The sequence below is a fragment of the Phyllostomus hastatus genome, unplaced genomic scaffold (genome assembly GCF_019186645.2).
Source record: "Phyllostomus hastatus isolate PE091 unplaced genomic scaffold, TTU_PhHast_1.1 phas_scaffold_11, whole genome shotgun sequence".
NCBI lineage: Eukaryota > Metazoa > Chordata > Mammalia > Chiroptera > Phyllostomidae > Phyllostomus > Phyllostomus hastatus.
In genome coordinates, this window is record NW_025334005.1 from 7,200,339 (window position 1) to 7,227,936 (window position 27,598).

A 27,598-nucleotide genomic window follows, 5' to 3' on the forward strand; every position below is an offset into this window, starting at 1 on the left:
CCTCTTTGAATTAGGCCCTATATTTTTGTAAATAAAGCTATACTAGGCTCATAACTTTGGAAGATATCTTAAGACAATGTTTGTTCTTGAGTACTACAGCTTTGGTGGTACCTGTGTCAAAAAACTGATGTCAGTGGATAATTCACCATCTCCAAAGGATGAAGAGTTCCCAACACCACTGTTTCTTATTGCACTAAAGCAAATACAAAAAACCAAGCCCCAAGAAACCCCCACAAAAAGCTTTAAAATAACAAGAACAACAATATCAATAAAAATGCCACTCTCTTTAATGCACCAGCAAATGTTGATTACTCAATGAGTCTTGTTCTCTGCTTCCCTGTCACTGCCAGAAATAAATCATTTCCCTCTCTGTTTTCTTTATACATCCTCACATTTTGCTTTGTGTTAGAGAAAGATATTTGCATGTGGTTCTCCCATGTGAGACAGAAGTGCCTTGAAATCAAACACTTTGTGTGTTCACTCATGTTCATCCTTCTCCTGCCATGAAGAGGCTTGAACATATCAAATGCTCAGCTCATATTTATTCACTGAGTGAATGATTGAAATAATGAAGCTTGGGTTGTCAGGACATTTATTCCTCTAACTCCTAAGCCCACGCAGGGAAGCACATGAATAAGTGCATGTGATGTCCCCACATGTGGCTGCCCTAGGGAGGACCTCTTTGCTAAAATCCACTTGAAATTTCCATTTCATTTTTAATAGAGGCACAGCACAATTTACCAGGATGAAGTAAATGGAGTCCAGGGTACACACAGTTGGAAAGACACATTCCTTAGTTTGTCAGGGAAGGAAGAAGCTGAGTTTCAGAAGTCTGGTAAGGGGAGATCTTCCTTTGGTCCCAGTGAAAGATGCTTTTAGAACGTTTAGCATATTGGGAATTCTGCACCTTATTGGAATCTGTCTAATGTGAGTTCCCTGGTTGTTCGGTGTCCACTTGGTTTGCTTCAGAACTGTTTTGGGCTTCCACAAGGCTCTGGAAAAGACAGGCACAGGAGGTGCCTTGGTAAGAGCAGGGCATGCACAGAGGTCTTTAGACATTCCTGGACTCCCATGGTCCTGGGCAGGAAAGGAAAGCCCGAAGATCCCTCTAGTCTCCACCCTCTGTGGGGAATCTTTCCACCCACTGAGGAGCCTTCGAACTTACTTTGTTATGTCTGTAGCCAAGGATGGTACATGCGAAAGCAATCCAGAACTCCAAGATGCTGAAGGAGAGCAGTATGCCAGAAGTAGTCCTTCCAAAGAACTGGAACCAGAACAAATAGGAGGTTATGTGTCCTGGCTAGAAGTGTGCCTCTGCAATGGCTATGAGGAAGTCCTCTAACCTTTATCTCAGTCTCATGGAGAAAATATCTCACCAGGTTTTGGTGAGGGTCAAACACTACTGGTGTTCCTGTAAGGGAAATAATAGTCATTGTCTAGGGGAAACCCTTGATACCCTGTTTCAGTACGGGGGATGAGACCTAAGGACGTTGTCTGGAGTCAGACAGTGAGAGGGTGAAGCTGTTCTGTGTAGGAACTGAATAGAAATTTGGGAGCATGGACAAGCCACAAGAAGGAAAGCGAGAGGGTTAGAGAAGAAATACAGGACTGAGCAACAGGATGGGTGGTGGAGTCTGCAGACAAAGGCATCCTGTGAGAAATGAAGACTTGACAAAATAGGGATGTGTAATCTTCAGTCTTCAGTAGTTGCCTGAGCTCTGATGTAAACCTCCACCATCCTTCTGAACCTTTAGAGAAAGTTGGCTACTGACACAAGCTTTCTGCCCTGTGACAGTTGCATTTTGTGGAGAGCGATAATTTGGCCCGTCTTTAGTTTGAAAAGGAGTCAGTAAAAGGATCCCCAAATTGAACTAATTCAGTAGTAGTAGATTTCACCTGAATGCCAGGAGACATCTACCATATTTATCAGACTATAAGGCACACGTCCCCCCCTGCCAAATTTGGGAGGAATAATGGTTGTTAATGCTGCTGTTGAGTTCTGTTTACATTTACATTGGAGAAGTGTTATGTTATTAAGTATTTTACCACATTTTTGCTTCCAATATATTTTCCTATTTTCCTTCTCTAAAACCTTGGTGTGTCTTATGGTCCAGAAAATACAGTAAGTCCTTTTCTTGCTCATTCTAAGAATCCCCAGGAGAGTGGGGTCTCCCACTGTATCTGGGAGGGATTGTGTAGAATCCACTTGAATCATAAAAAAACAACAAAGGACGAGATACTTCAGAAACCATTTATTTTTCAATGATAAGAGAGGATAAATATCAAAGTGAATGTGCCTGATGCAGGGTATGTACAAAACAAATGTTTGTTGACAATGATTTTTAAAATGGCATGTGTGACAGCTAGCTGCTCGGAGAATCATCACTTTTTGAGAGAACTTCCTTAGCACTTTCCTTCTCTTCCCTCCAAATTTAGCTTCTGGGGCACTGAAGAGACAGAGGTTCATGCTTGGTAGAAGATTTATAGACATGGGTTAGGAAAGGGTGTCCAGACAGAGGCAAATGCAGGGTGATGATGTCTTAGTCAAGGAATCACAGAAGTTTAGGACAGAGCAGTCTTCACAAATGATGCCGGTCCATTTCAAATGTGTTTTTAACAACAAAATTCTTTTATAAATAAAACTTTCTAATGGGAGAAGGGTTGAGGGATGAGTGAAAATGATGAATGGAATAAGAGTACAAATTGGCAGTTATAAAATTAGTCACAGGGAGGTAAATTTAAGTACAGCATAGGGAATATAGTCAATAATTTGTAATAACTATGTGTGGTGTTATACAGCTACTAGACTGATTGGGGTGATCATCTCATAAGTTACATAAATGTCTAAACACTATGCTGTACACCTGAAACTAATATAATATTTTATGACAACTGCATAATTTAAAAATGAAGGAGAAATGTTCCACGAGGGAGGAGGGATTCCTCAAGCATCTTAGATATGTATTATTTTGTGAACATTAATTCATGCTTGTTGAGACTTAGGAGTGCTCAGTCTCTTGCTCATCATTTATAAGGCTGTGATGAAATCCAGCCCTTCTTGTTCAGATTCAAGGGCTGAGGCCAGAGCCTGGATTCTGGGTGCATTTTAAAGGTGAAAGAGGTAGGATTGCCTGAGGAATTGGCTGGCAGGTGTGGGAGAAATAGAGAAGGTTGAGGACTTCACTAAGGTTTTGTCCTGAGTGACTGGAAGGATGCAGTAACCATCAATGGGGAAAAGGAAACCTGAGAGAAAGTTTGGAATGTAAAATCTGGAGACAAGAATGGGATACGATAATTTCAAGATGGTGAGTGGACAACTGGATTCAAAAGACTTAAGTTTGGGAGACAGGTTTGGGGAGTCATTGTCACAGAGAAAGTCACCAGACTGGATGAGAATTCCAGACAGTAAGTGGAGAGAGAAACAGAAGAAGATCAAGGACTGAACCTGAGAGACTGGGGATATGAGAAGAAGAGCACAGGAGACAGAGAAGAGAATGATCATTGTGGGTGGGGGAACATCAGCCACAGGTCCTAGAAGCCACTGGGAAGTCTCCAAAGAGGAGGAATAATTGGGGACCTCAAGCAGAGGAGGCTTTAGGGTAAACTCGGCTCAAAGAATGTTTAACAGAGGTTATGAGAGGAGAGAATTGGAGATATGAGGCAGACAATTGGTTTAAATTTTCTGCAGATGCAAGATGCAGCCACAGACAAGGTTGGTAGCTGCAGTAACTGAAAGTTAATTTGTTTGTTTTTGAAAATGAAGGAAACAGAACAATGTGTAGATGCTAATGAAAAGCTCTAGCCAAGGGGGGAATGGATGTAGAAGGGGGGGTAAGGGAGAGGGGATAAACACTAGCAGTGATAAACTTGAGTGGGTGGGGAGGACAGGGCTGTAGTGCAGAGGGAGTCATTGAGTTTTCATGGGGCTCATTGGTAGCTGCACTTTCCTAATCCAGTAGCCATGAATCCCCCAAGGACTTGAGATGTGATTTAAAGGCCAAATGTCACTGGATTCCTAGATGTGACCTCCAAAATGCAAAATAATGAATTAATAATTTTTTTACATGGATTACATATAGAAATAAGATTTTTGGGCCTATCAAATTAAATACATGTTATTAAAATTAATTTCAGCTATTCCTTATTTTCACTTTGTAGTGTGGGAATTTGAAAATTTAAAGTCACAATCATGACTTACATTATATTTCTGTTGGATAGCACTGGTCTATAATCTGAGATGACTCATTCATTTGTACATTTTCTATGTCTGCTTTCACACAGGCTTGAGTCTGCAACACATACCAGATGGTCTGCAATGCCTTAAATATTTGCCCTCTGGCCCTATACCGAAGACTTTTTCTAACCCATTTGCCCATAATAATGGGCAAGAAGACTAGCATGTGAGTGAGGTGCAGTTTGGTAGGTACCTGTGCGTTATATGCATAACTGCATTTAATTCTCCAAATAATGTCCAAAGGTAGGTACTGAGTTATAAACATAGAAACTAAGACTAAGAAAAGTCACATGCTTAGAGTAACACAGCAATAAAGCTCCAGGTCAGGGACTTTAAACTCTGTTCTGATGCTGATAGCACTGCTGTTTGCTGTAGTGCCTGGTGAAGAAGGTTGGTGGTTAGGTCTGTTTTTAATGATTTCCTAAACATACCTGAGCTGGAACCCAGGGGAGCATTGTTTGAGAGGGATACTCACCACTTCCATGTAGAGGTGTATATATGGGCTGTTGATAATGATCTCTGCGATGAAGAGAGACATTCCAATCACAGACGTGATTGCACTGAAGATGTGTACGATGATGTAAGTCCTCAACTAAAGAAGACACAGAGAGTGAGGGTGAGAGAAAAAAAATCATTGTTGCTGAGATGAGTAGAGGCTCAATAAGTGTTTCTTAATATAATTTCCTGGGACCCTAGCTCTGGAGGAAGTAAAGGGGTGTTTTGTAAAAAAGTTTCGGGCATTGGCTTCTGTCCAAGATGGAGGCATAGGTAAATTATGTTTCACCTCCATGCACACCTACAGCAAAATTACAACCAGACTGTAAAACAAATATCACCTAGATTTGTCAGAAAATTGAGCTGTATGGATGTCTGACAACCCAGGATTTAAAGAAATCACATCTTCTTCCAGACAAATGGGAAGGGTGAAGATGCAGAGAGTCATGGAGAAGCAGCAGAATAGGTGGTCCCACATTCACATGTTGTGGATAAAAACTGGAAGGGGTACCTCAGGAGTGAGCAACCCCAGCCCCAGACCAGATCACCCATCCCAGGGTTCCAGTGCCAGGTAGATAAATCCCAATAACTTCTGCCTGCAAAAATCAGTGGGGGTTGGGATGGTGGGAGAAACTGAGAGATTCTCAAGAAACTTCTCCTAAGGGGCCTGCAATGGACTTAGGAATCATGCAGACCATCCACCTCTGTGACTCAGGATCAGGGCAACAGCTAGAAGGGAACAAATGGCATATGGGAGGAGGAGAGGAAGTGAAGTGACTAGCTGGGAAGACAGCTTCTTCTTGGGCAATCTCCAGAGGCCAGACAGTGGCATTGTCTCCTCTCTGAGCTCTCCCCTACAAAGAACCACAAAGTGGTGAAATGGGTTGCCCCATGGTGGTGACTACCCAACACCCTGCCCCCCACAATTTACAAGTGACTTTTCTACAATGGGCCATGCTACTAAGACAGGAAGTCAAAGCAGCTCTACCTAATACACAGAAACAAACACCAGGAGGCCAGCAAATTGAGGAGACAAAGAAATATGGCCCAAATGAAAGAACAACAAAATTCCAGGAAAGAAACTAAATGAAATAGAGGTAAGCAGCTTATCAGATGCAGAGTTCAAAACACTGGTTATCAGGGTGCTCAGAGAAATTGTCAGGTACTGCAATAGCATAAAATAGATCCAGGCAGGAATGAAGGTTGCATTAAGTGAAATAAAGAAAAACCCACAGGGAACCAACAATGGAGGGGATGGAGCCAAGATTGAAATCAACGTTTTGGAATGTAAGGAAGAAAAAAGGACTCAGTCAGAACAGCAAGAGGAATAAAGAATAAAAAAAAAATGAGAATAGAATAAGGAGCCTCTGTGACATCTCCAAACACACCAACATCCGAATCATAGGGGTACTAGAGGGCAAGAGGAAGAGCAAAAAATTTGAAAACTTATTTGAAAAAATAATGAAATAAAACCTCCCTAATTTGGTGAAGGAAGTAGACATACAAGGCCAGGAAGCACAGAGGGTCCCAAACAAGTTGGGCTCAAAGAGGACCACATCAAGACACATCATAATTTCAATGCCAAAGGTTAAAGATAAAGAGAGAATCTTAAAAGCAGCAAGAGAAAAGCAGATAGTTACTTACAAAGGAGTTCCCATAAGACAGTCCCTGATTTCTCAAAAGATACTTTGCAGGCTAGAAGGGCTTTGAATACAAGAAGTATTCAAAATGATGAAAATCATGGCCCTACAACCTGGATTACTCTCTCCAGCAAAGCTAGCATTTAGAATTTAAGAGGAGATAAAGTACTTTCCAGACAAGGTAAAACTAAATGAGTTAATCATGACCAAACCATTATTATCTGAAGTGTTAAAGGGAACTATATATGAAAAAGAAGATCAAAACTATGAACATTAAAATGTCAATGAATGCACAACTATCAGCTAAATCTAAAAAAAAAAAAAACAAAGTAAGCAAACAAGCAGAACTGAACAGATCAGAGATATGAAGATCATTTGGAGGGTTATCAGCTGGGAGGAGGAAGGAGGAGACTGGAGACTGGGAAGGAGGAGACTTACCTCCTGTAAGATTCATTTTGCAAACAGCAAAATGACAAAGTTTCAGGGATTAAGAAGTACAAATTGAGAGGAGTTCCAGCCAAGATAAGGGCATAGGTAGAAATGCTTCACTTACTCATACAACCAAAGGAAGGATAACAACACATTTAAAAACAATAAACAACCAGAGGTGCCAGTAAGTCAGACTGCATGGAACTCCAACAACCAAGGAGTTAAAGAAACATTCACCCATACTGGTAGAAGGGGTGGAGAGGGGAGATGGGCAGCCTTGCTGAGAGGATGTGGGGCAAGGTGGCGGACCATGTAGGTGAGGTGGGGCTTGCTGAACAGGAAACTAAAGACTCAAAACCAGATGTAAAATAGTGTGGGGATAGCAATGATGGAAGAAACTCTTAGTCTCACAGGAGAGTTCCTTGGAAAGTGGGGCTACAGTAGAGCAAGCCAGCAGCATTGTTCCCTCTCTGATCCCTCCCTCACAGACAACACCACAATGCAGCAAAAATACATAAGGCTCCATCCCCTTGCAACATAACAGGTATGCCAAGACAGAAAACAGGTATGCCAACTCCAGAAAAAGTGCTAAGTGACAAGAAGATAGACAACTTATCTGATGCAGAGTTCAAAACACTGGTAATCAGGATGCTCACAGAACTGATTGAACTTGGTCACAAAATGAAGGAAGAAATGAAGGCTACCCAAAGTGAAATAAAGGAAAATATACAGGGAACCAACAGTGAAGGGAAGGAAACCAGGACTCAAATTGATGATTTGGAACAAAAGGAAGAAAATAACATCCAATCAGAACAGAATGAAGGAACAAGAATTCAAAAAAATGTGGACAGGCATAGGAACCTATGGGACAACTTTAAGTACTCTAACATCTGAATTGTAGTGGTGCCAGAAGGAGAAGAGGGAAAGCAAGAAATTGAAAAGTTATTTGAACAAATAATGAAGGAAAGATTCCCCAATATGGTGAAGAAAATAGACTTCCAGGAAGTCCAGGAAGCCCAGAGAGTCCCAAAGAAATTGGAATCAAGGAGGAACACACCAAGGCACATCATAATTAAGGTACCCAAGATTAAAGATAAGGACAGGCTCTTAACAGTAGCAAGAGGAAAGGAGAGAGTTACCTACAAAGGTGTTCCCATTAGAAGGAAGCTGATGTCAGCTGATTTCTCAAGACACCTTACAGGCAAGAAGCAGTTGGAAAGAAGTATATGAAGTCATGAAAGGCAAGGACCTACAACCAAGATTACTCTAACCAGCAAAGCTATCATTTAGAATGGAAGGGCAGATAAAGTGCTTCCCAGATAAGGTCAAGTTAAAGGAGCTCATCATTACCAAACCATTATGGTATGAAATGTTAAACAGACTTATCTAAGAAATAGATAAAAAATGCAAACAGCAAAATGACAACAAACTCATAACTATCAACAACTGAACCTAAAAAACAAAAACAAAAACTAAGCAAACAACTAGAACAGAACAGAACTAGAAAAAAGGAGATCATATGGATGGTTTTCAGTGGGGAGGGGGAGGGGAAGAATGGGGGGCAGGTACAGGGAATAAGAAGCATCATTGGCAGACATAAAATAGACAGGGGAGGTTAAGAATAGTATAGGAAACAGAGAAGCCAAAGAGCTGATATGTACAACCCATGGATATGAACTAACAGGGAGAGTGCTGGAGGGTGTAGGGGTACAGGGAGGAGGGGGGATAAAGGGGAGAAAATTTTGAGAAAACTATAATAGCATAAGCAGTAAAATATACTTAAAAAAGAAGTACAAATTGGTAGGTACAAAGTAGGCAGGGAGTGTTAAGAACACTATAGGAAATGGAGAAGCCAAAGAACTTACATGCATGACCCAAGACAGGAACTAAGGGACATGATTGCTGGAGGGAGGGAATGGGAGTATTGGGTGGAGGGAGCCAATGGTGGAAAAAAATCTTCCCTTTGGAGATCCTCAAATGAATCTCATCTCGCTTGGTACCTTGCCAACCTGGGGCCCCTTGCCCTAGATAACCTGCTGTGAGAGAAATAAAGGTACTTTCTTGGTCCATTGCTAGGCGATCTCAAAGCCTTGGCCATGTTGATTGACAGAGCTTGGTTGTCTAGATTCCTTAGGGAAGCCACTGCCTGAGCCTCCCCTGGCTTCTCTGTAGAAGTGTCTGGAGGTCAGCTCTGTGCACTGCAGGCAGTCTCAGTGCCCTGCTCTGCTGGACGGGAGCCCTGTGCCCTGGGAAGCTTTTTGCCTCCTCCTGTAAGATTCTATTTGGAGAGTTACTCTCTGTGTCTCCACACCCTGACACCTCAGCAAAGATGTCTGTATTTCCCTTCCTTCCCCTGAATCTTCTGGACTCTTTCCCACTTGTGACTTGGCCAGGTTGGTGTGGTCCTGCATGTGAGTATGAGTGAGCATGCATATCAGTGCTGTGTGTCTGGTTATAAGTAGGTGCATGGATGGAGGAGGGATTGTGTGTTAGCTTCTTTCCTTTGTAGTGTGTCCCTGCTATTGGTCTACAGTGGGGAGAGCCTGTCTCAGGATGTGACTTACCAGGTAAAGAGAGTTTGGCAGCAGTTCTGATGCCACTGAGAAGGATCCTGAAATGATAAACTGGCACAGAAGAGGGAGTTTAGAGAGAGGTCAGAAGTAAGGGTCACCCCCTTCAGGCTCCAGGGATTATAGTCACACACATATTCTCTCACACATGCTAGGTTCCTCTGCTGGGTCCTCCAGCTCAACATGAATAAAAGAATGAATGAATGAGGTGTTTGGTACCACATAACAGGGCAGTGAATTGGGATAAATATGGATTCTTAGGATACAACAGACATAGTCATGAATTCTAGCTTGAAACTCACATGTTCTTGAGTAATTAATTTCTCAGTATTTCCTTGTCTGAAAATTGGGAAAAATAGTATGTCTTCCTAAGTGTCATTGTCATGAGATCATTTGTCCTTTGAATCTGGCATTTGTTATGTCTTGCTCATGGTAGATCACAGTAGACACTGAAAAAGTTAGTTCTTTCCTTATCTTCAATTCCCCACATGTATATATCTTGCTGATCTCCCAATAGGATTTAGTCAGACATGGGGGCTCTGGGGAGGAGAGGAAAGGGGATCCCCCCATTTTCACTGCTTTTAGATATAAGCCCAACATCAATCATTGCATATCTATAATTTGACAAGTCAGTTTTAGTTACTGAGAAGCATGTTGCATCTCTAGAGTGCTGAACATCAAATATGAGGCCTATGGGGTACATTGTGTGTATTTACTTCAACACGCATGCTCTGCAGGCACAGTGGCTGCTGGGATTCCCTGTTGTCCCTGAGGGTCTGAGAGGGCATTGGCCAGTGTTTAATGAATGCTTTGCTGAGCCCTACATGAAGTGCTTCCTACCTTGTCTTATTTAGCTGCACATTGGCCCATCAAGCACTATTCCTCTTCCCATTTCATAGAAGGATGGCCTGAGGCTTGGAGATTTCAAGTAACCCACCTGAGAACATGCAGCAAGTAGCAGATATGGGAATCAAATCTAGGTAGTTGACTCCAGATCTTGTGATCTTAACCCTCATCCTACAATCTCCCCCTTAGGGTAGAGTCATGCAGTGGAAATGGGTATTCACAATGAAAACCTGCTCTAGCTGCCTGTGCCTTCTAAGGGGAATGCTATTTTTCCTGGAATAGAATAATGAACCTCAATCTTATGTTCCTCTGTTTGTAGAGACTTGATGAGTAAGAAAGGAATCAGGACTTGAATTCTGATTTCCCTCCTGGTCCTTGAGGTACCCAAGGAAATAGGTCTTGATTTGAAGAAGGACATTTATAATCTTGAGGAACAGAGAGTCCTGGAGTCAAGAAGGCAACACAGAGTAAAACTGCCCTGTAGAAAAAAGGAAAGGGGGTGTCATGTGGGCTAATGGGACCTGAACAGCTTGGTGGAAGAAGAGATGGCCACCAAGGCCACCAGGCACTTAAGAATGCATAAGAGAATCTAACACCTGATAGCAACTGCTCTGTGGCTGTGGTGCTATCTTCTCCATGGCCCAAACCCCACTGCAGGTTGCTATGCAGACACAGGTGCTTGTGGCTGAGCAAAGGAATTGGGGCTGAGTTCCCAGTCTGAGTCTCTGCAAAACTGAGAGAAGACCCCAGCTTCAGGGCTGAGACATGAATAGGAATAAGTGAGAGTGAGTACTTGGATAAAGTGCTCCCAAGAATATAATCCCTGCTGATTTACAGATGCTGCGTGTACTGAGTGTGGCGAATGACTCCAGACTATTTTATTTAAGTCCAATGGGACAGGGTGACTTGGCTGATGCCCAGGTTAGTCTGGAGTTGTGCTATTTGTGACAAAAGTTGCACTGAGTCACAGAGAAGTGTGTGATTGGGAGACAGACTGTGTTATAGCAGGGAGGTGAAGGAGATGGGTGGTGGGAGGGAGGAGAAGGAGGGACTGTGAGTGGCTGTGTGTGTGCAGGAGGGAGGACACTGAGGAGATTGCAAGAGAATCATAAAGGTGAGACACTGGAGAAGGGAAAGGACCTGAGGTTCTTCACTTATTAAGGATTACTGATCACCCTGAGAATATGACAAAAACTATGGACTTTTCCAGAAAAAGGTAATCATTTTTTTTTGTTTTTTGTTTTTTGTTTTAATTTTATTTTAATCATTGTTCAAGTATAGTTTTCTCCTGTTTACTCCCATTCCAGCCCACTGTAATCATCTAATATACCAAATATTTTTCTAAAAGTGGGACTCTGAGGCCATCTGTGAACACCAGGTTGAGTCCCCTCTTCTTAATGACTCTTCTGTGGCTGGGCATCCACTCTCAGCAAGTGGTGGAAATGGTTCTCTCCTGGAGCTCAGGCTGGGGGCCTGCACTGATCAACACTTGAGCCGAGTTCCCAATATGTCATTCTTTGTGTGGATTAGAAAAGATGCTGCCTCTGGGCTAATGATCCAGAGGAAGGTTTCCTGACCTCTGAGGTGGGCTAATCAGGAAAGGTGCCCAGTCTGGGTCCATGGAGACTTACAAGGTTGTCACTTGGAATTTTGAGCTGAACTGCATCCCCTCAAAATTCACCTCTTGAAGCCCTAACCCCCCATACCCCAGAATGTGACTGTAGGGATGGTTCCAGATGCATGATGGTTACACTTATATTTTGTTGACTTTACAATGGTGTGAAAGTGATATGCCCTCAGTAGAAACTGTTCTTTAGATTTTGAATTTTGATCTTTTCCTGGGTAAGTGTATGTGGTAAGATACTCTTTCATGATGCTGGATGGCAGCCACAGCCAACCACAGTTCCCATCTGGAGAGGGATCACAAGGGTGAACAGCCCATACTCTGTAGTGTAGTATTTAATGCATTTTTGACTTAGGAGGTCTTTAATTGATGGTGGATTTATTGGTATGTAACCCTATCATAAACTGAGGAGCACCTATATTTGAAGATAAGATCTTTAAAGAGGTGATGAACATTAAATGAGGCCACATAGCCGGGCCCTAATCAAATGATAGGTGTTCTTATAAGAAGACACATTAGGGCATAGACCCACACAGACCATGTGAAGACAGAGGGAGGAAGACAACCCTCTACAAGCCAAGGAGAGAGGCATCAGAAGAAACAACCCTGCTGACACCTCGATGTAGGACTTCTAGCTTCCAGAAATGTGAGAAAATAAATGTCCGCTATTGAGCCTCCCAGTCTGTGGTATTTGTTCTGGCTGCACAAGCAGACTAACGTTCTTAGTGAACAAGGCCTGAGCTGGGCTCAAAGCCCACATGCTCTCTTGACTGGAAAACTCCTGCAGCAAAGAACACAGCTCGACAAGGTGGCCCTGATTGTGTTGGCAGTCTCTGGAACTCACTTGCAGGGTGACTGTCATTACTTACCGAGATACCACCCCAGAAGGGAACGCCTCCGGTGAATGAGGGGGCTATATAGTTCCCAGTCATCTTGATGGTATCCATGATGCCACCGAGGCTAATGTATATCACGCCAATCAGGAGCTGGAGGGCCTGTCAGGGGAGCCATAAGCTGAGACCTGTGTTTCTGGGGATGAAATATGCTCCCTTTCCCTGCCTTGTAACTCCTTTGTTTTTTAACACATTTGTTTTGTTGGTCAAAAAATAATATGAAAATGTAAAAATGAAAAGAAAACTTTCCAAATTTTCCCCAGTCAGATATAACAACCACTAACATTTGGGTGCATAACCTTCCATTAACTTTTCAAATATCTGCACTGATAATACAAAATGGCTCTGGAGTAGGTGGAACAGAGATACTGGGCAGGTAAGATTATTTCTATGCTTTCATATTATACACAGCACTGTGATGAACACCTTTGTGGGTAAGTGTCTCTGCTCCTCTCGTTTCTTTGGGATGTTGTTTTGAATTGAATTGTGTCTGCCACTCCCTCATCAAATTAATATGTTGAAGTTCTAGTCTCCTTTGCCTCAGAATGGGTCCTTATTGGAAATTAGGTTGCTGCAGACATAATTAGGTAACACAAGGTGTACTGGAACAGGGTTGCTCCTGATCCTCTAGGACTGCTGCTACCCTTTTAAAGGAAGGCCATGTAAAGAGACACACATGCACACAGGAGAATGCCAAGGTTGGAGTTATGCTGCCTTAGGCCAAGTTCACTGGAATCTTGGAGATTGGCCAGGGAAGGTCCTCCCCTTGAGCCTTCAGAGGGAGCATGGACCCATGGACACTGTGATTATAAGCTTCTGGCCCCCAGACTATGAGACAGTAAACTTCTGTTGTTCTAAGCCATCCCATTTGTAGTACTTTGTTATGGCAGCTGAAGGAACCTATTATATATTCCTGCCAAAATGGTATATATACACACACATATATACATATATATGCATATGTGTATATACTATGAATGTGGCAGTGAATACAAATATATTATTTCTATAAATTTGCACAGATGGTAGCAAATTATACATATTGTCTGCCTCTTATTTTTTGTCATTAATTATATAGTTTGAGGTCATGTCTATATCATTACACAAGGATCTTTCTTTCTTTTCAGAGCCCTGCAACACATCATTCTTGGATGTACAACAGATTGATTAAGCTGTATTATAGTGATGGATATTTTGGTTTTGTTTTTTTTTTCTATTCTTTTCATATCACAAACCATGGCTGCAATAAATAAACTCATGCATGCCATATTTCTCATGTGCACACACATGACTACAGGGCAAAGTATCAGAAATGAAATTGTTGTATATTTTAAAATTTGGCCAATACAGATGGCCCTCCATGCAGGTTGTACTGATTGACATTCCACAAGCAGTATATGGGACTGGAGCTAGAAACTGAACCTGAGCAGCCTGGATCAGCATCCATACATATCATCATTCAGCTGTGCAATGAAATGGGACTATCTAGGTCAGCCTTTCAGGGCAAAAATCATTATGAGCTCTTGTTATTATTATTATTATTTTTTTGCTGTTGGGCAAAGATTCTATTCAAGCACATTGGCTTTAGACTCCCCTTTGTGGCTCACTGCACCCACCTTCTCCAGAGGCCACATAATCAACATGGATTCTGGGGCACAGGACAAAACTTCCAATTTTCTGCTTCTTTGTTGCTTTTCTCTCTTTTTCATAAAATGCCAAAGATAGAAAATATAAGGCCTCATACCAAGGCCCTGGTGGTGCTCAACAGCTGAGCTTCTTAATAGACCTGAGATTGGCAAGGCTGGATTAGCTTCCAGCCTCACTTGCTAGATTTTCCGTTTTTGTATTTCCAACCCTTCTCTCTTCTCACTGCAGCTATTTAGCCCCCAGCCTGCAGTGTGATGTCTCACTTACCCCTAAGGTTTTGCCCTCTTTCAAAGTTCTCTGGTCTTGTGCACTCACAAGGACAGGATGATTCCTAGTGATGTGTAGGATTTGTGACGGGTTGAGTGAATACCAGTGGTCCGGAGATGGTTGCTCCCGAACCACAATGTAAACGCTGGGGCCTGCTGACATCTCAGAACTCAGGCTTCTAAAAAATAAATGCAATACAATCATCCTTCATGTGTGCACTAATGTTTACATTGAAAAAGAAATTTTACTTTCATTAACTCGTTTGACTCTGGTTATATTTTGCTTGCTTGTTTGTTTTGTGGATTAGGTTCCACTTGTAGGTGAGATCACATGGTATTTATTTGTCTTTCACCGCCTGGCTTATTTCACTTAGCATAATGCTTTCCAGATCCATCCATGCTGTTGCAAAGTGTAGGAGTTCCTTCTTTCTTTCCTCTATGTAGTATTCCATTGTGTAAATGTACCATACAGAGACAATGAAATAATGAAGAAACTGACGGTAGCCAGAGGTGGAGGGAGAGGGATAATGGGGGAAAATAGGGGAAGGGTCATCAAGGAACAAATATAAAGGACACATGGACAAAGCCAAAGGGGGAAGGATCAAGCATGGGAGGCAGGGATAGGGGGTGAGGGGGAGTGATGGGGGAAAATGGAGGCAACTATACTTGAACATCAATAAAAAGAATGATATTGTAGTAAAATAAAACAAACAAACAAAAACATATTTGAGCATCTTAACCCCCTGTGAATTTATTCATCCAGTTTTAGAGATATTAGGTAGCAGTTAGAGGGCACTTTCACACTCAGTGCTTTACAAATACATCCCCTTGAATCCTCACACCTGCCCACTGTTGCAGGTGAGAAAACTAAGGGCCAGAGAATATCAGCACTATAGAGGACAATGGCTGCATCTTTATGATTCTTATATCTCTCATCATGCGTAGCATGGTGCTTTGCATATAGGGGTATTCTAAAAGTGCAGAGCTGGACAGTGAGACACTTGGAGAACACTGAGTACAATTCTATCAACTTCTGAAGGAAACAGGCAGATAACATGGCCATGAATTCTCTAACGTTCCAGTCATATAAATATCTGTTCAATGGAGTCATTATCCTCCGTGGAAGCATGTTGTCAGGGCAGAATATGTTCAGGTCAATTGTGAATTCTGGTCTGGTTTTAAAATGTTCTTTTTCATTTCTTGTTCTTTCTTTCTTTTTTTTTTTTTTAGCAACGCATATTACGAAAATTTTCTTTCCTTATTCCACTATACATTCAATTTGGATACAGAACTTTTATGTTTCTGACATAACATTTAGAGAAAAAGTTAAATTGAATTGTAGTAATATAACTGGAATTGACTTCAAAATAAAACAGGTAAAGGTAATGACTCACAGAATCCCATATCAGTAGCATCACATATATAGATTTGAAGACAGGATGGTACAGTAAATCCTCAGAATTACTCAAGAAGTTGGAAACTCTGGTGATTGGATAAGTTGGTAGGGCTTTCAGAGGTTAAAATGTTCTAAAATACTTAATACACAGACTAGAATCTCCTATATAAGATGCAAAATATTGCACTCTTTGAGACATTTAATCAGGTTGGAATTTAGAATCTATTTTCCTAGTCTTCAGACACTGCTTGCACTTACTCCTGAATACCGTAAGCCTATAAACATATATTTATTGAAACACTTTATCACCATGGCTGTCTCCTCTAGAAGGTTCTAAAGTCCTAAACAAGAATGACAAGACTTTATTAGTTATAATTATAGCAGCTACCACTGAGTATGTGGTAACTTCGTATCACTCCATTTTAACCATAGTTTGTTTATAAGCTACTCTCACAGATACTTATATACATATGGCCTAATTTTTATAACAGCTCTGTGGGAGAGGTATTAGACTATTCTTGTTTTAGAGATAAGGTAACTAACAGATAAAGACATTTCACTATTTCCAATTTAGGGTCTTATGAAGCAGAGATTTTACACAATCCCTCTGGCTGCAAAGTCTTCATGGTTTTTCTTAAAAGATAGTACTTTGTATTACAAATTACCATAAATTTAGAAGCTTAAAACAAAATTCATTTATGAGCTCATCTTTGTGCAGGTCAGAAGTCTGGCATGACATGGCTGGGGTTCCTGATTGGGGTGTCACAAGGCTGCAAGCAATGTGTCTAACCAGTCTGAGTTCTTTTTCCTTCTCTTGTTTTTAGAGCAGACTCCCAAAAGCTAGTACAACAAACACTGCCATGGGCTCTACCCAACACTTACAGTTATTAAGGCAGGATAGTAATAAGCTAGGAAAATATCTGGGTAAGTGGAATGGGGAAACTGAGGCCAGATAATTAAATGAGGCCAAACAATTTGACCACTGTATAGCCAGATAGTGAATCACAAGATCTTATCTTCTCTAGACAAGGTTGTGTAGTATTTGTTCTTCACTGACTGGCTTATTTCACTTAGCCTAATATTCTCCAGTTCCACCCATGCTGTTTCAAAGGGTCAATGTTTCTTTTTTATGGCTGCATAGTATTCCATTGTATAAATGTACCACCACTTTTTTACTTTTATCAAGATAGAAATTTAAGACAATCTTGTAGGATGTGTGTTGCCACAGTGTCAAATAAATTAGACAATACCTTCCTCATAGCCCACACAAGACCCTGATCTGATTCTAGTGGATCCAACAGAACCCACCCAAAGGGCAGAACAGCCTGCTCCCAGCTCACTCCCCTGACATCCCCCAAAGGGCAGCTGCTGCTGTCTAATCTCTCCTCTGCTGCAGAGCTGCCCACACCTGCCCCTACTCATAGTCCTACCACTACCAGGGTGGAACTCAGTATCACTCAAACCCTAACGCAGCATCTCTGAGGTAAGCAGCAAAAGGGGAGCCTTGTGGAGGAATTACTTGAGTACATGTTCTGTTTTCTCTGTCTGACCTAGCCTTTTGCAAAGAAAAACTCAGTTGGTTTTCCAAAGACACTAGTGAGTTCACAGAGGCATTTAATCACTTAACACTGACTTATGATCTGACTTGGTCTGGTTTACAGATCATTCTCTCCCACTGCTGCACTGTCATGGAAAGCAGTGGCAAGGGTGTATGCTGGTGAATTAACCTGTCGTCATGCTCCACATCCTGTATACCAACCAGGAGGACAAGCAATTCTATTGGGTCTATCAAACTAGGACAGACAGACAAAGGACAAGAGGGAAAGAACTGCTGGACACATATGGTTACTTGTCTGATAGAAGGGATAAAAAATGTACTGAAACTTGTTAAGTATAACAATATAAAAAAGCTTACTCAGAAAAGGATGAAAACCCTGCCCTTTTGTGTGGGGGTGGGGGGTTCACAGAAGCTTTAAGAAAGTCCACAAACATCGACCCTGAGTCTGTGAGCACTGAACATTTCTGGGGATGCACTTTGTCTAGCAGGCAGCCCCAGACATCAAGAGAGAGCTACCCAAACTAGCCTTGGGACCTCAGGCCTTGCCCAAGAAACTGGTAGAAATAGCTTTCAGGGCTTTTAACAACCAGGGAGGGCAGATGAAGAGCAAAAAGCCCTTTGATGGACACAAGAGGCTCACTTGTTAGCTACAGTCCAATGCCACCTCAGGGTCACCTAGCCCCAAACTGCAGTGGACAAAAAAGGGGCACTGTTATTCCTGCAGACAAGAAGGACAACATAAAGAAGGGCTGCCCACAACCGACTTAGGGCCAACTACCTCCAGGACTGTGCGCCCTCTGCAGGAGGGAAGGCCAGTGGAGCCTCGAGTGTCCTGGGCTCTGAAGGGAACCTGGTACCTCCACACCAATGATGATCGAAACCCCTGAGAACTGACAGGGCCTGAGGTCTACCACCACCCCCACTGGCCATCTGACACTATCACCAGAGGAGCCTTGAGTGACCCTTGAGGGGCTCGCTATCTTTTATTAGACATGGGGGCTATTTGCTCTGCTCTGACCCACTCACCAGGACCTCTTTCTTCCAAATCCTGTTTGATGCCTGGGGTAGATGGGCATCCTCAAAGCTACCATTTTACTCAACTCCTGGGCTGCTGTCTCAGGAATCTCACTTTTAGCCATACCTTTCCAGTGTTCCTGGGGTGCCCATTTCCTTATAGGGAGGGCCGTCTTGTCTAGGCTGGGAACTGCTGCAGCCCTAGGTGTATTAATCACAGTAGATAATGAACCCTCATTGTTATGCCTGTTGGTCGATCTAACTTCTCACCCTAAAGCAGAAGTGGATGATATTCCAGAATCTGTCCTCATTTAAGTCAACCCTGAGCTACAGCAAACTGGAGTCCTGGGCAGGGCAACAGACACCCCCCCCCCCCAACAAAAGGCAGTGCCCTCTAAAACCTAAGGCCATAAGAGCAGTCGACCCTCTAAAAGGGACTGAGCCTGTCAATGAAAAACATTTAAAGCTTGGGCTTGCAGGCCCTGCCAGTCCTTGTGCAACTCTGCAATGTTCCAGTACAAAAGCCAAATGGAGAATGCAGGTTGGTACAAGAGCAAAGGGCAGTAAATGAAGCTGTAATTCCAGGACACTCTAGAGTTCCAAACCCCTACACTAACTCACCTCAAATCCCAGAAAAAGCCAACTATGTTACTGTGTTAGATTTAAAGGATGCTTTTTGCTGCACCTCCTTCATCTTGACTCCCGGTGCTTGTTCGCATTTGAATGGACCAACCCCCAAACTAGGGAAACCCACCAGTATATGAGAACTATACTCTCTCAGGGCTTCACAAACCATCTCCATTTGTTTGGAAATGGTATAGACATTTGAACAATTTCAGGTACTAAAAAAAAAATTCAAATAAAAGCTCCATCCTAGTGTTAAACCTCCTTGCAGATAGGAGATACAGTCTCTCTCCCAAGGGACCAAACAACCTCCCAGTGGGTCCAATATCGAGGGTACCCACTTACCCTAAGAGTCCAGACCTTGTCACCCCAAGGGAAACAGGCCATACTGGCCCTCAGAGTCCCACGAAGTTAAAAAACTGCTTCAATGATTTTTTGGACTAGCTGGTTTCTGCCGGCGATGGAGACCATGTTTGGAGCTAATTGCTAAATGTCTACATAAGACTTTAAAGGGAGACAACAAAGGGCCTATCGGTGGGACCGCTGAATGTCAACATGCCTTCAAAGAGTTAAAAGTCAAACTAAGCAGTGCACCCGCCCTAGCAATGCCAAATTTAGAAAAACCGTTTACCCTATAGTAGCAGAAAAATAGGAAATGGCACTTGGGGTGCTCACCCATAAATTAGGTCTGACTGTAAGGCCAGGAGCTTACTTCTCAGAACAATTAAATCTTGTCACAGCTGGCTGGTGACTTTGTTTTCTTATTTTTTTTTTAAATAACGTAGTACATTTTAATATTCTCAAATCAAATGCACTATTCAGTAAATGGTCACAGAGCTTTGATATCTATGTTTTGACCCACCTCCTTGGAGAAACATTGCATGCTGTAAAAACCATTTTCGTTCTATAGAAAATTTGTCTCCAATGTGTTGTTGGGGCATAAGTTGTCTGTTTATTACATCCCAGAGGGAGAAAGATGAGGGGACTAGATTCTGCAGTTGAACTATGAGAGGACATTATACATTTTAGTAAAAGAAAAAAAATTCATCTAAAGCTAAGTAGATAAAGACTCCATCATAAGTCTTGGGATATAGGCTGTGCATTTGTTTCTTTGTCTGTTTTCTAATTTTTTAATTCTTGACACTATTACAGAGCTCCCCATTCTGCCCCCTTCATTTGCCCATCTCTCCACCCAGCCCCTGCCATGCCCTCCTCTGGCCTTCATCACACTAGTGTCTCTGTCTATGGGCTATGCATATATGTTCTTTGGCTAATCTCTTGACCTTCTTTTATCCAGTCCCCCACTCCCTCCCCCTGAGATTGTTTACAAGCTGTAGCAGCCACTGCTCTTTGAGTAAGAGAGGCCAATAAGCTTACTCTAGGGCAGCCATTAGAGGTTCAACATCCCCATCAAGTACATGCTGTGTTAGAAATCAAGGAACTTTAATAGCTCATGGTGGTGGGAAGGCTACGTAAATACTATAACAGGAATTAAAAATTTTATACAACTCTGATGAAATGTTAAACCCAGCTTGTTACTCTAACCCAATTTTTTTCTCTCAAAACCAGAGCTTATGTGTTAAAGGTTTTTATTATGTGCACTTTACAGGAACCACAGTTTCAGTTCCTGTGTAAACCTCAGCAGCAGCCTGACCTCAGGACCCAGAAATTCAGCTAAAAAGAAACCAGATGGCCAACTCAAGGATGCTGACTGCAAGGAGCCACATTGAGGCCTACAGGAAGATGTCCTGCGTGTCCACAACCCCTTCCCCTGATTTCTTTACTTTGTTTTCCCTCCTGAGAAAACCCCTGCCTGCACTGAGAGGTAAGGATGGGCTTTGGGGTGATTTCCCCATCTCTCCAGGTGGCAGGCACTGGAGTAAACTGCTTTCCTTCTCACCAGCACTTGTCCCACAGGTTTGGCTTTTGTGGCAGACCGCTGAACCTATGTTGGGTCACAAGGTTAGGCTCTTGTCCTTGGCTCACCTGAACTAAGCCTAAAAGTTTGCCAAACTCTCAGTCTTGCTACCCTTTTACCAATAAACCAGAAACCCAGGTCGCACACCAGTGAAATGAAACTATCAAACAAGGATGTTCAAGCAGGCCTGACTTAAAAGGTGAAACTGAACCTAACCCTGATGCTGAATGGTTGATGGATGGCAGCAGTTTTATACAAGACGGAGTCACAAGGGACAGGCATGCCATTTTCCATTTTCAGGGAACATGAGAAGCAAAACCCATAGCCCCTTATTACTTTGGCTCAAAGAGCCAGATTTGTAACACACAGAAGGGCCCTACAATTTGGAAAACACCTCCAGTTAATTTCTGCACTGACTCAAAGTATGGGTTTCTAATATTACAGGCCCATGCTGTTATTTGGGAAGAAAAAGGACTTTTACCAACAAAAAATGTCCCCGTAAAAGATGGTAAAGAAAATTTAGAACTTCTAAGAGCTGTAACGCTTCCCCAAAAGGAGCAGTGATAAGCTGTTTGGTCTGCCAACAGGGGGACACAGATGTCATCAAAAGCGATACACTGGCAGCTAAGACAGCGGCAGTGTCTTCATCAATCACTCAAGATGAAGCTCTTTTCCCCAACCCCCCTTAGCTCCCGGAAGGCCCCTCCTACACCACGGAGGAGGTCTCTTGGGTCTTAGGAAATGGATTCTCTGGAGAGTAAGTGGGCTGTCAAGAGATAATAAACTTTTACTATCTCAAACTTTAAAATAGAAAAGGATCACAGGGCTCCAACAGCAGCACCCACTTGGGAGAAATGCTCTTGCCACCCTTGTCTCCCACTGTTTATGACACAAAAGCTTCATAAAACTATAAAGGAAGTGACCCGATGAGGTGTATTTTGCTCCAAAAATAACCCCCAGAGTCACCTCTCTCCTTCTCCCATTTTGATGCCAATACCACACTGGAGCACATACCCTCTGGAGGAGCGGCAGATTGATTTCACTCAGATTCCCCCGAAAGCTAGATTTAAATATTTATTACTATTTGTAGACACTTTCAGTGGATGGATTGAATCCTTTCCTACTAGAATAGAAAAGGCTACTAAGGTGGCCAAGTGCTTACTAAAAGAAATCTTACCTAGGTTTGCATTAGAAGAAGCTTGCAGCCCTGGCAGGTATGGCTCAGTTGGTTGGATTATCATTCAGTGAACCGAAGGGTTGCAGTTATGATTCCCTGTTGGGGCACATGCTTGGGTGGCAGGTTTGGTCCCTGACTGGGGAGCGTACTGGAGGCAACTGATTGATATTTCTTTCACATCGATGTTTCTCTCTCTTTCCCCTCAATTCCCTCTCCTGCTCTCTCTGGGGGGAAAAAAGAAAGAAAGAAAAGAAGCTTACCAAGCAACAGTGGACCCTCTTTTATAGCCAAAATTGTACAAAAACTGGTTCAAGCTTTAAGAATTATTTACCACTTTTGTAGAGACTCATTCCTCAAGTAACAGAAAAAGCTAATCAAATTCTAAAATGGAGTGTGGCCAAACTATGTGAAGAAACCTCAGAGTCCTGGGGGTCAATGTTACCCATAGGTGTCATGAGAAGAAGCGCAGCACCTAGAGAAAAATTAAAGTCAGCTCCTTTCTACCCACCTATGGCAGGGTTTTTCTCAGTTCTGCCCTGCTATTAGATGAGATCATTCATTGTTAATCTAGGACAGGCACAAAAGGCATTACAGAAAAGAGCATGGAAACAAAATTCCGCCTGCCTTCGATAAAGACTCCAAACACAAATGGGTTAACCCAGGGGACACATTCTATTGAAAAACCTGGAGGGACAACAATCCTGAGTCTCAACAACAAGAAGAGTCCACATCAAGTGCTATTAAAATAGCCAGTCAGCTCATAAAAATAGTCAATCAGCTTCGTTTATCTCAAATTAAACCTGTTTCTTGTGAGTCTCCACAGGAACCATTATCTGAGACCCACTCTTGTGAACCCATCAAGGACCTCAAGTTTCTCTTCAGGAAACAAAACCTGTTACAGGTAAATAACATAATAGCTAGGTCTTAATACAATGGACTTCCTCATATTTTTGACACTCTTTATACTATCCTTTTAGTATACCCAGCCTCTTTAGCCAGGAAAAAATTTTTCTGTATACTCCACTCAAATTATTCAGATTTTAACCAATAATGTTTATCCTTCCTATTTTCATATCTGTACTGTACCAAAGATCCCTACAAGGACAGTGGGGAGTAATATACTGGTAAACTTTTCCAATATCATTGCTGCTGAAGATCAGCTCCTCAATTGCTGGCTGTGCCATGAACAACCCCTCCCACCCAGGTTCACCCTACAACCCTCAGTGTAAGTCTAACTCTGTTATTAGGGTTCCTCAGAAATTTTGAGAAAGCCAGTCCTTTTGTAGTAAACCTCCCTTCAGTTCCTGATGGTTTTCCTTGTACCAACCACACCCCAGTCATTAATCAGACTAATAATCAGTCGATATTAAGGCTCTTATGCAAGACCCTTACAGAACTCTGCTGTCATTGTGGTTTGTCTAACGAATGTGTCACTAAACTTGAACTAGATAATTCTGTCCTAACTTCGATATATCCAAAGACTTTTTCTGACAATGTTTTCTGTACCTTCAATCTGACACACTAGTGTCCACTAGACTACAGGGCCAAATCAGATGCCTGGAAAACTAATTCTCAAAATGATCTCCAGAACACCTGCAGTTATTGGTGAGAAAAAATATTAAGTGGAAACTCATTTACCAAGTCCCCAGAGCACATAAAACACCACAGGAACAAGGGACCATCTCCCGAAAGGAGGAACCCTTTCCATGACTGCATAGAAAACACCTGCTGGGGTTGGACCTTACAAGCCTGGTTTTCAATAACATATATGGGATGAGCTTGCTCCCCTCCTGGATACCTCTTTCTTTGTGGACACCTCCAAAATAGACAACTGTATGATGGCTGACCTTATACCAACTTCCACTAACCATTACCTGCTCTAGCCTTTCTAAGTGTTGACAACACATAATTTTAGGGCCAGTGCATCTTAGGTTTTCTTAGACCCAGAGGGATTTCTGTCACTGTTCATAATACTACTCACTCTCAAAAAATTAAAGCCACAGGTCTTATTATAACTGGCATAGGGGCAGCCATTGGCGTAATAGCCCCATGGAGAGGATTTGTGTATCATGAAGCCACCTTAAAAAATTTCACAGACAATATAGCTTCCCCAAATATAGTACTGGCAATGCCCTTCAAAACTTTCAACAGTCTCTAGATTCTCTTGTTAATGTTGTACTAGATCACAGATTAACCCTTGATTACCTACCAGCAGGCAAAGGGGTGTGTGCAGTCATCAACAAAACCTGCTTCATCTACATGAACTCTTCAAATCAAGGTGAAAATAAAAAACAAAACAAAACAATTATGCCCAAGCCTCATGGCTTCATAATTTTGGGAAGGGGGACCCTTTTGCCAGCTTATTCTTGGAGGCTATTGCTTGGTCTTTACCCATCCTTGATCCCCTAGCAGTTATAGTTCTCTTCATCTTTGGGCCATGCCTTTTAACCTCCTTATTAAAATCGGTACCTCTGAAATACAATTCCATATCCAGATGATGGCTCTTTGGGGATTCCAGCATACTCCTAATTTAGAAAAAGTCAGCCAACAGCCTCACTCTCCTGGTCTCAGATCTCATTGCCTGTCAACCTTACATCAGGCAGGGAGAGGCTTCTATACCCTAAGCAGGGGGAGAAACCACAGCCTTTGTGAGCAGAAAGCTGTTACTTATCACCCCTACAAGATTTCAGCAGTGGAAGTCTCTAAGGAAGAAATGAAGCAGAATTGTAAGAACCCAGAAAATTTCCTACGGGTGTTAAATAGGGTAAATAGTAAAGTAAGGCAGGGAGAAGGGAGACAGGTCTCACCCATTAACTCAGCAGTCCTGAGCCTGGTCTGATAAGATTAAAGAGCGTTCAGAACAGCACAGGCGAAACTCTGATAGTGCAGGAGGGGAAGCCCTTGAAAGTCTGTGCATATCATCTCCAACAGCTGGGAAAGAAAACTGTTGTAATGATCCCAAGGTCTGGAAGGGGGTGGAGGAGGGGGAACCTAGAAGCTGATTCAATTATATAATTCCTGTACCTCAATAGTCAGTTAGCTGAGTGCCCACTAGTTGCCTTGGCTCAAGTGTATAGAACAAACTTACTAACAAATTTGCTACCTTTCCCCCCTCTATATTTCATAAATAAACTATCTCATTCCAGTATATGTGTTCATCTCTCTCCTGAATTCTTCTCTTGTGAGCAAGGCAAGGACTGAGGAGGGAGAGTGCTCTGATTCAGGTCTCCTTGGTAATAGGGGTGTGGAATGAGAAAACTGAGATGAGGTGATTAAACAAGACCAAGAAATTTGACTAATTACAGCCAGCTAGTGAACCACAAGAACTCAGCTTCCATAACCAAGAACACCTGAGAACAAATGGTTTATACCTCTCCTCCTTGACCACAGAACACATAGTTTAAATCATCCTCCCTGGCTGGCGTAGCTTAGTGGATTGAGCGCGGGCTGCGAACCAAAGCATCGCAGGTTCGATTCCCAGTCAGGGCACATGCCTGGGTTGCAGGCCATGGCCCCCAGCAACCACACATTGATCTTTCTCTCTCTCTCTTCTTCTCCCTCCCTTTCCTCTCTAAAAATAAATAAATAAAATCTTTAAAAAAAGCATCCTGGTCAGGGAGAGAGAGAACAGAGATCCAATTAATGCCATTTGTGCCAGCCAAACCCAGTAATGGGTGAAGTCAGGGGAACAAATAATAGAAACATGATTAGAGCCAGACAGACCCAAGATAAAACATTAAAGCTGACCAAAGAATAATCCCAAACTCCCCTATATGTTCATATGGATGCATCAACATAAATATTAAAAAATGTACCTGAAAAGCTGACGAATATTCTGCTGAAACCCTCCCCTAAGATTGTCACCTGCAGAAGAGAGAGAAAAATTCTCAAGACAAAGGATGCCAGTGCAAGCTTTCTCTGGAGCATGCCCACGGTCTTTCTCTAGCATGAACTTTTTACTCTCGTTTTCCTTACTCTAAGGGTTCCCATGAGACTTGTTACCAGGGCAGCAGTGGGCAGCAGCATCTCATTCTGGGCTTACTCCCTGCATCTGTCTCCAAGGTCCCCTTTTTCTCTGACCTTCCAGTGAGCTTAGAGCAGCCCTGCCTTGGCTCACTTCTGTCACTGTGACTTTTACTTCCCAGTGAGCTCACAGTAGCCACACTTTGGCTCACTTCTTTTCTGTAAAGGGTCTAGGGAGCCAAGGCAGAACACACCTAAGTTTTCTCCTGTTCCTTCTTCTACCCTAAGTCCTTCCTTTGTGTTACTGTTCCCAGCTTTAATAAATATACTCTCAAAATCAACTTGACCCATGCTGTGAAATCTTTCCTGCGGAAGGTCAAGAACCCACACTATTGGCTGAGTCTGAGGCAGATCCGCTCCAGGCTCAGTGTAGTCACATTATTATAAGTCTCATTTGTCAGAAAAATCATACCAGCATCCCTGAGTTACCCACAGAAATCACTAGATTAATAAGTATACTCACTTTGTTCGGCCTGCAGCTAAGTTTCTCCTGCCCCTCTTCCCCAGTGCTTCGTTGTGGGCAACTTGTTTTTCTTGAAGAATAAACACACTGGGTTCTGTTAGGAAAAATTGATAGTAAACCAAGGCAGGAAGGAGGAGGGAGACATGTCTTACCCATTAACTCAGCAGTCCTGAGCCTGGTCTGATAAGATTACCAGGCGTTTTGAGAATCAAGTAAAATTATGATAGTGCAGGAGGAGGGGAGCCCTTAGCTCAGGTCTCCCCGGTAACAGTTCAACACACAGAGACCTTTTAAGGGATAAGTTTAGAAAGATCTAAAACATCTAAGTAGGTTACCAGCTGCCTAGAACTGAGCTTTCCCACCTACATTTACTGTCTGTAATTGGCAGGGAACGAATTAAACGAAGTTCAATTGGGTAAGTGTTTACTGGTATCTGTGTGGAGAAGAATGAGTTGTATTTGGTGGGATTTCACAGAAATGAACTTGGCATTCAGGGGTGATATGCACAGCTGTGTGTACGACGGACTAACAAATGCCTCAGCAGAGAATAGGAACCCATTCATGAACACACACTTATTGGCTTTCCTCTCTCCACATATCACTTTTCTATTCTCTCACAATATTCAAATCTGGAGGACAATGTCTGTTTGGGGAAAACACACATAAAGACACCCATGGCCTTGGTTTCAGGAAAATCTGGCAACAATAAGAGAATAAGAGACTAAAGACTGACATAGATACAGAAGCTGTATATCTAATTTAACCTCCTCATCCACCAAAT

The 27,598-nt window shown here is 42.5% G+C and overlaps 1 protein-coding gene across 6 annotated transcripts; it reads right to left on the reverse strand.

The window, feature by feature from the left end:
* Nucleotides 1–265: 265 nt before the first annotated feature.
* Nucleotides 266–26,875, reverse strand: LOC123829448 (membrane-spanning 4-domains subfamily A member 8-like). 6 transcript variants are annotated; one of them, XM_045855180.1, is made up of 8 exons: nucleotides 26,818–26,875; nucleotides 26,147–26,195; nucleotides 14,646–14,823; nucleotides 12,708–12,833; nucleotides 9,363–9,422; nucleotides 4,710–4,826; nucleotides 1,166–1,264; nucleotides 266–994 (listed from the first exon to the last, which is right to left on the reverse strand). In XM_045855180.1, exons 3-8 carry the CDS (start codon nucleotides 14,805–14,807, stop codon nucleotides 923–925), a joined length of 636 nt encoding a protein of 211 aa, XP_045711136.1. In that variant the 5' UTR covers nucleotides 14,808–14,823; nucleotides 26,147–26,195; nucleotides 26,818–26,875; the 3' UTR covers nucleotides 266–922. The 6 variants fall into 6 exon arrangements, with proteins under 6 accessions (XP_045711136.1, XP_045711130.1, XP_045711135.1 ...); XM_045855174.1 differs by lacking the exons at nucleotides 26,147–26,195; nucleotides 26,818–26,875 and adding exons at nucleotides 18,740–18,813; nucleotides 19,582–19,767; XM_045855179.1 differs by lacking the exons at nucleotides 26,147–26,195; nucleotides 26,818–26,875 and adding an exon at nucleotides 22,332–22,485.
* Nucleotides 26,876–27,598: the final 723 nt, after the last annotated feature.

What these genes read in the sequence shown, in the direction of transcription:
- LOC123829448 (XM_045855174.1), bottom strand. Translation starts at nt 19,623, where the DNA reads ATGGCCTGTTTCCCTTGGGGTGACAAGGTCTGGACTCTTAGG. An exon ending in CCTTCTGGGGTGGTATCTCG is followed by an intron (nt 9,423 to 12,707) that starts GTAAGTAATGAC and finishes CTTCTGTGCCAG; the next exon opens with TTTATCATTTCAGGATCCTT. An exon ending in TACACCTCTACATGGAAGTG is followed by an intron (nt 1,265 to 4,709) that starts GTGAGTATCCCT and finishes TTCTGGTTCCAG; the next exon opens with TTCTTTGGAAGGACTACTTC.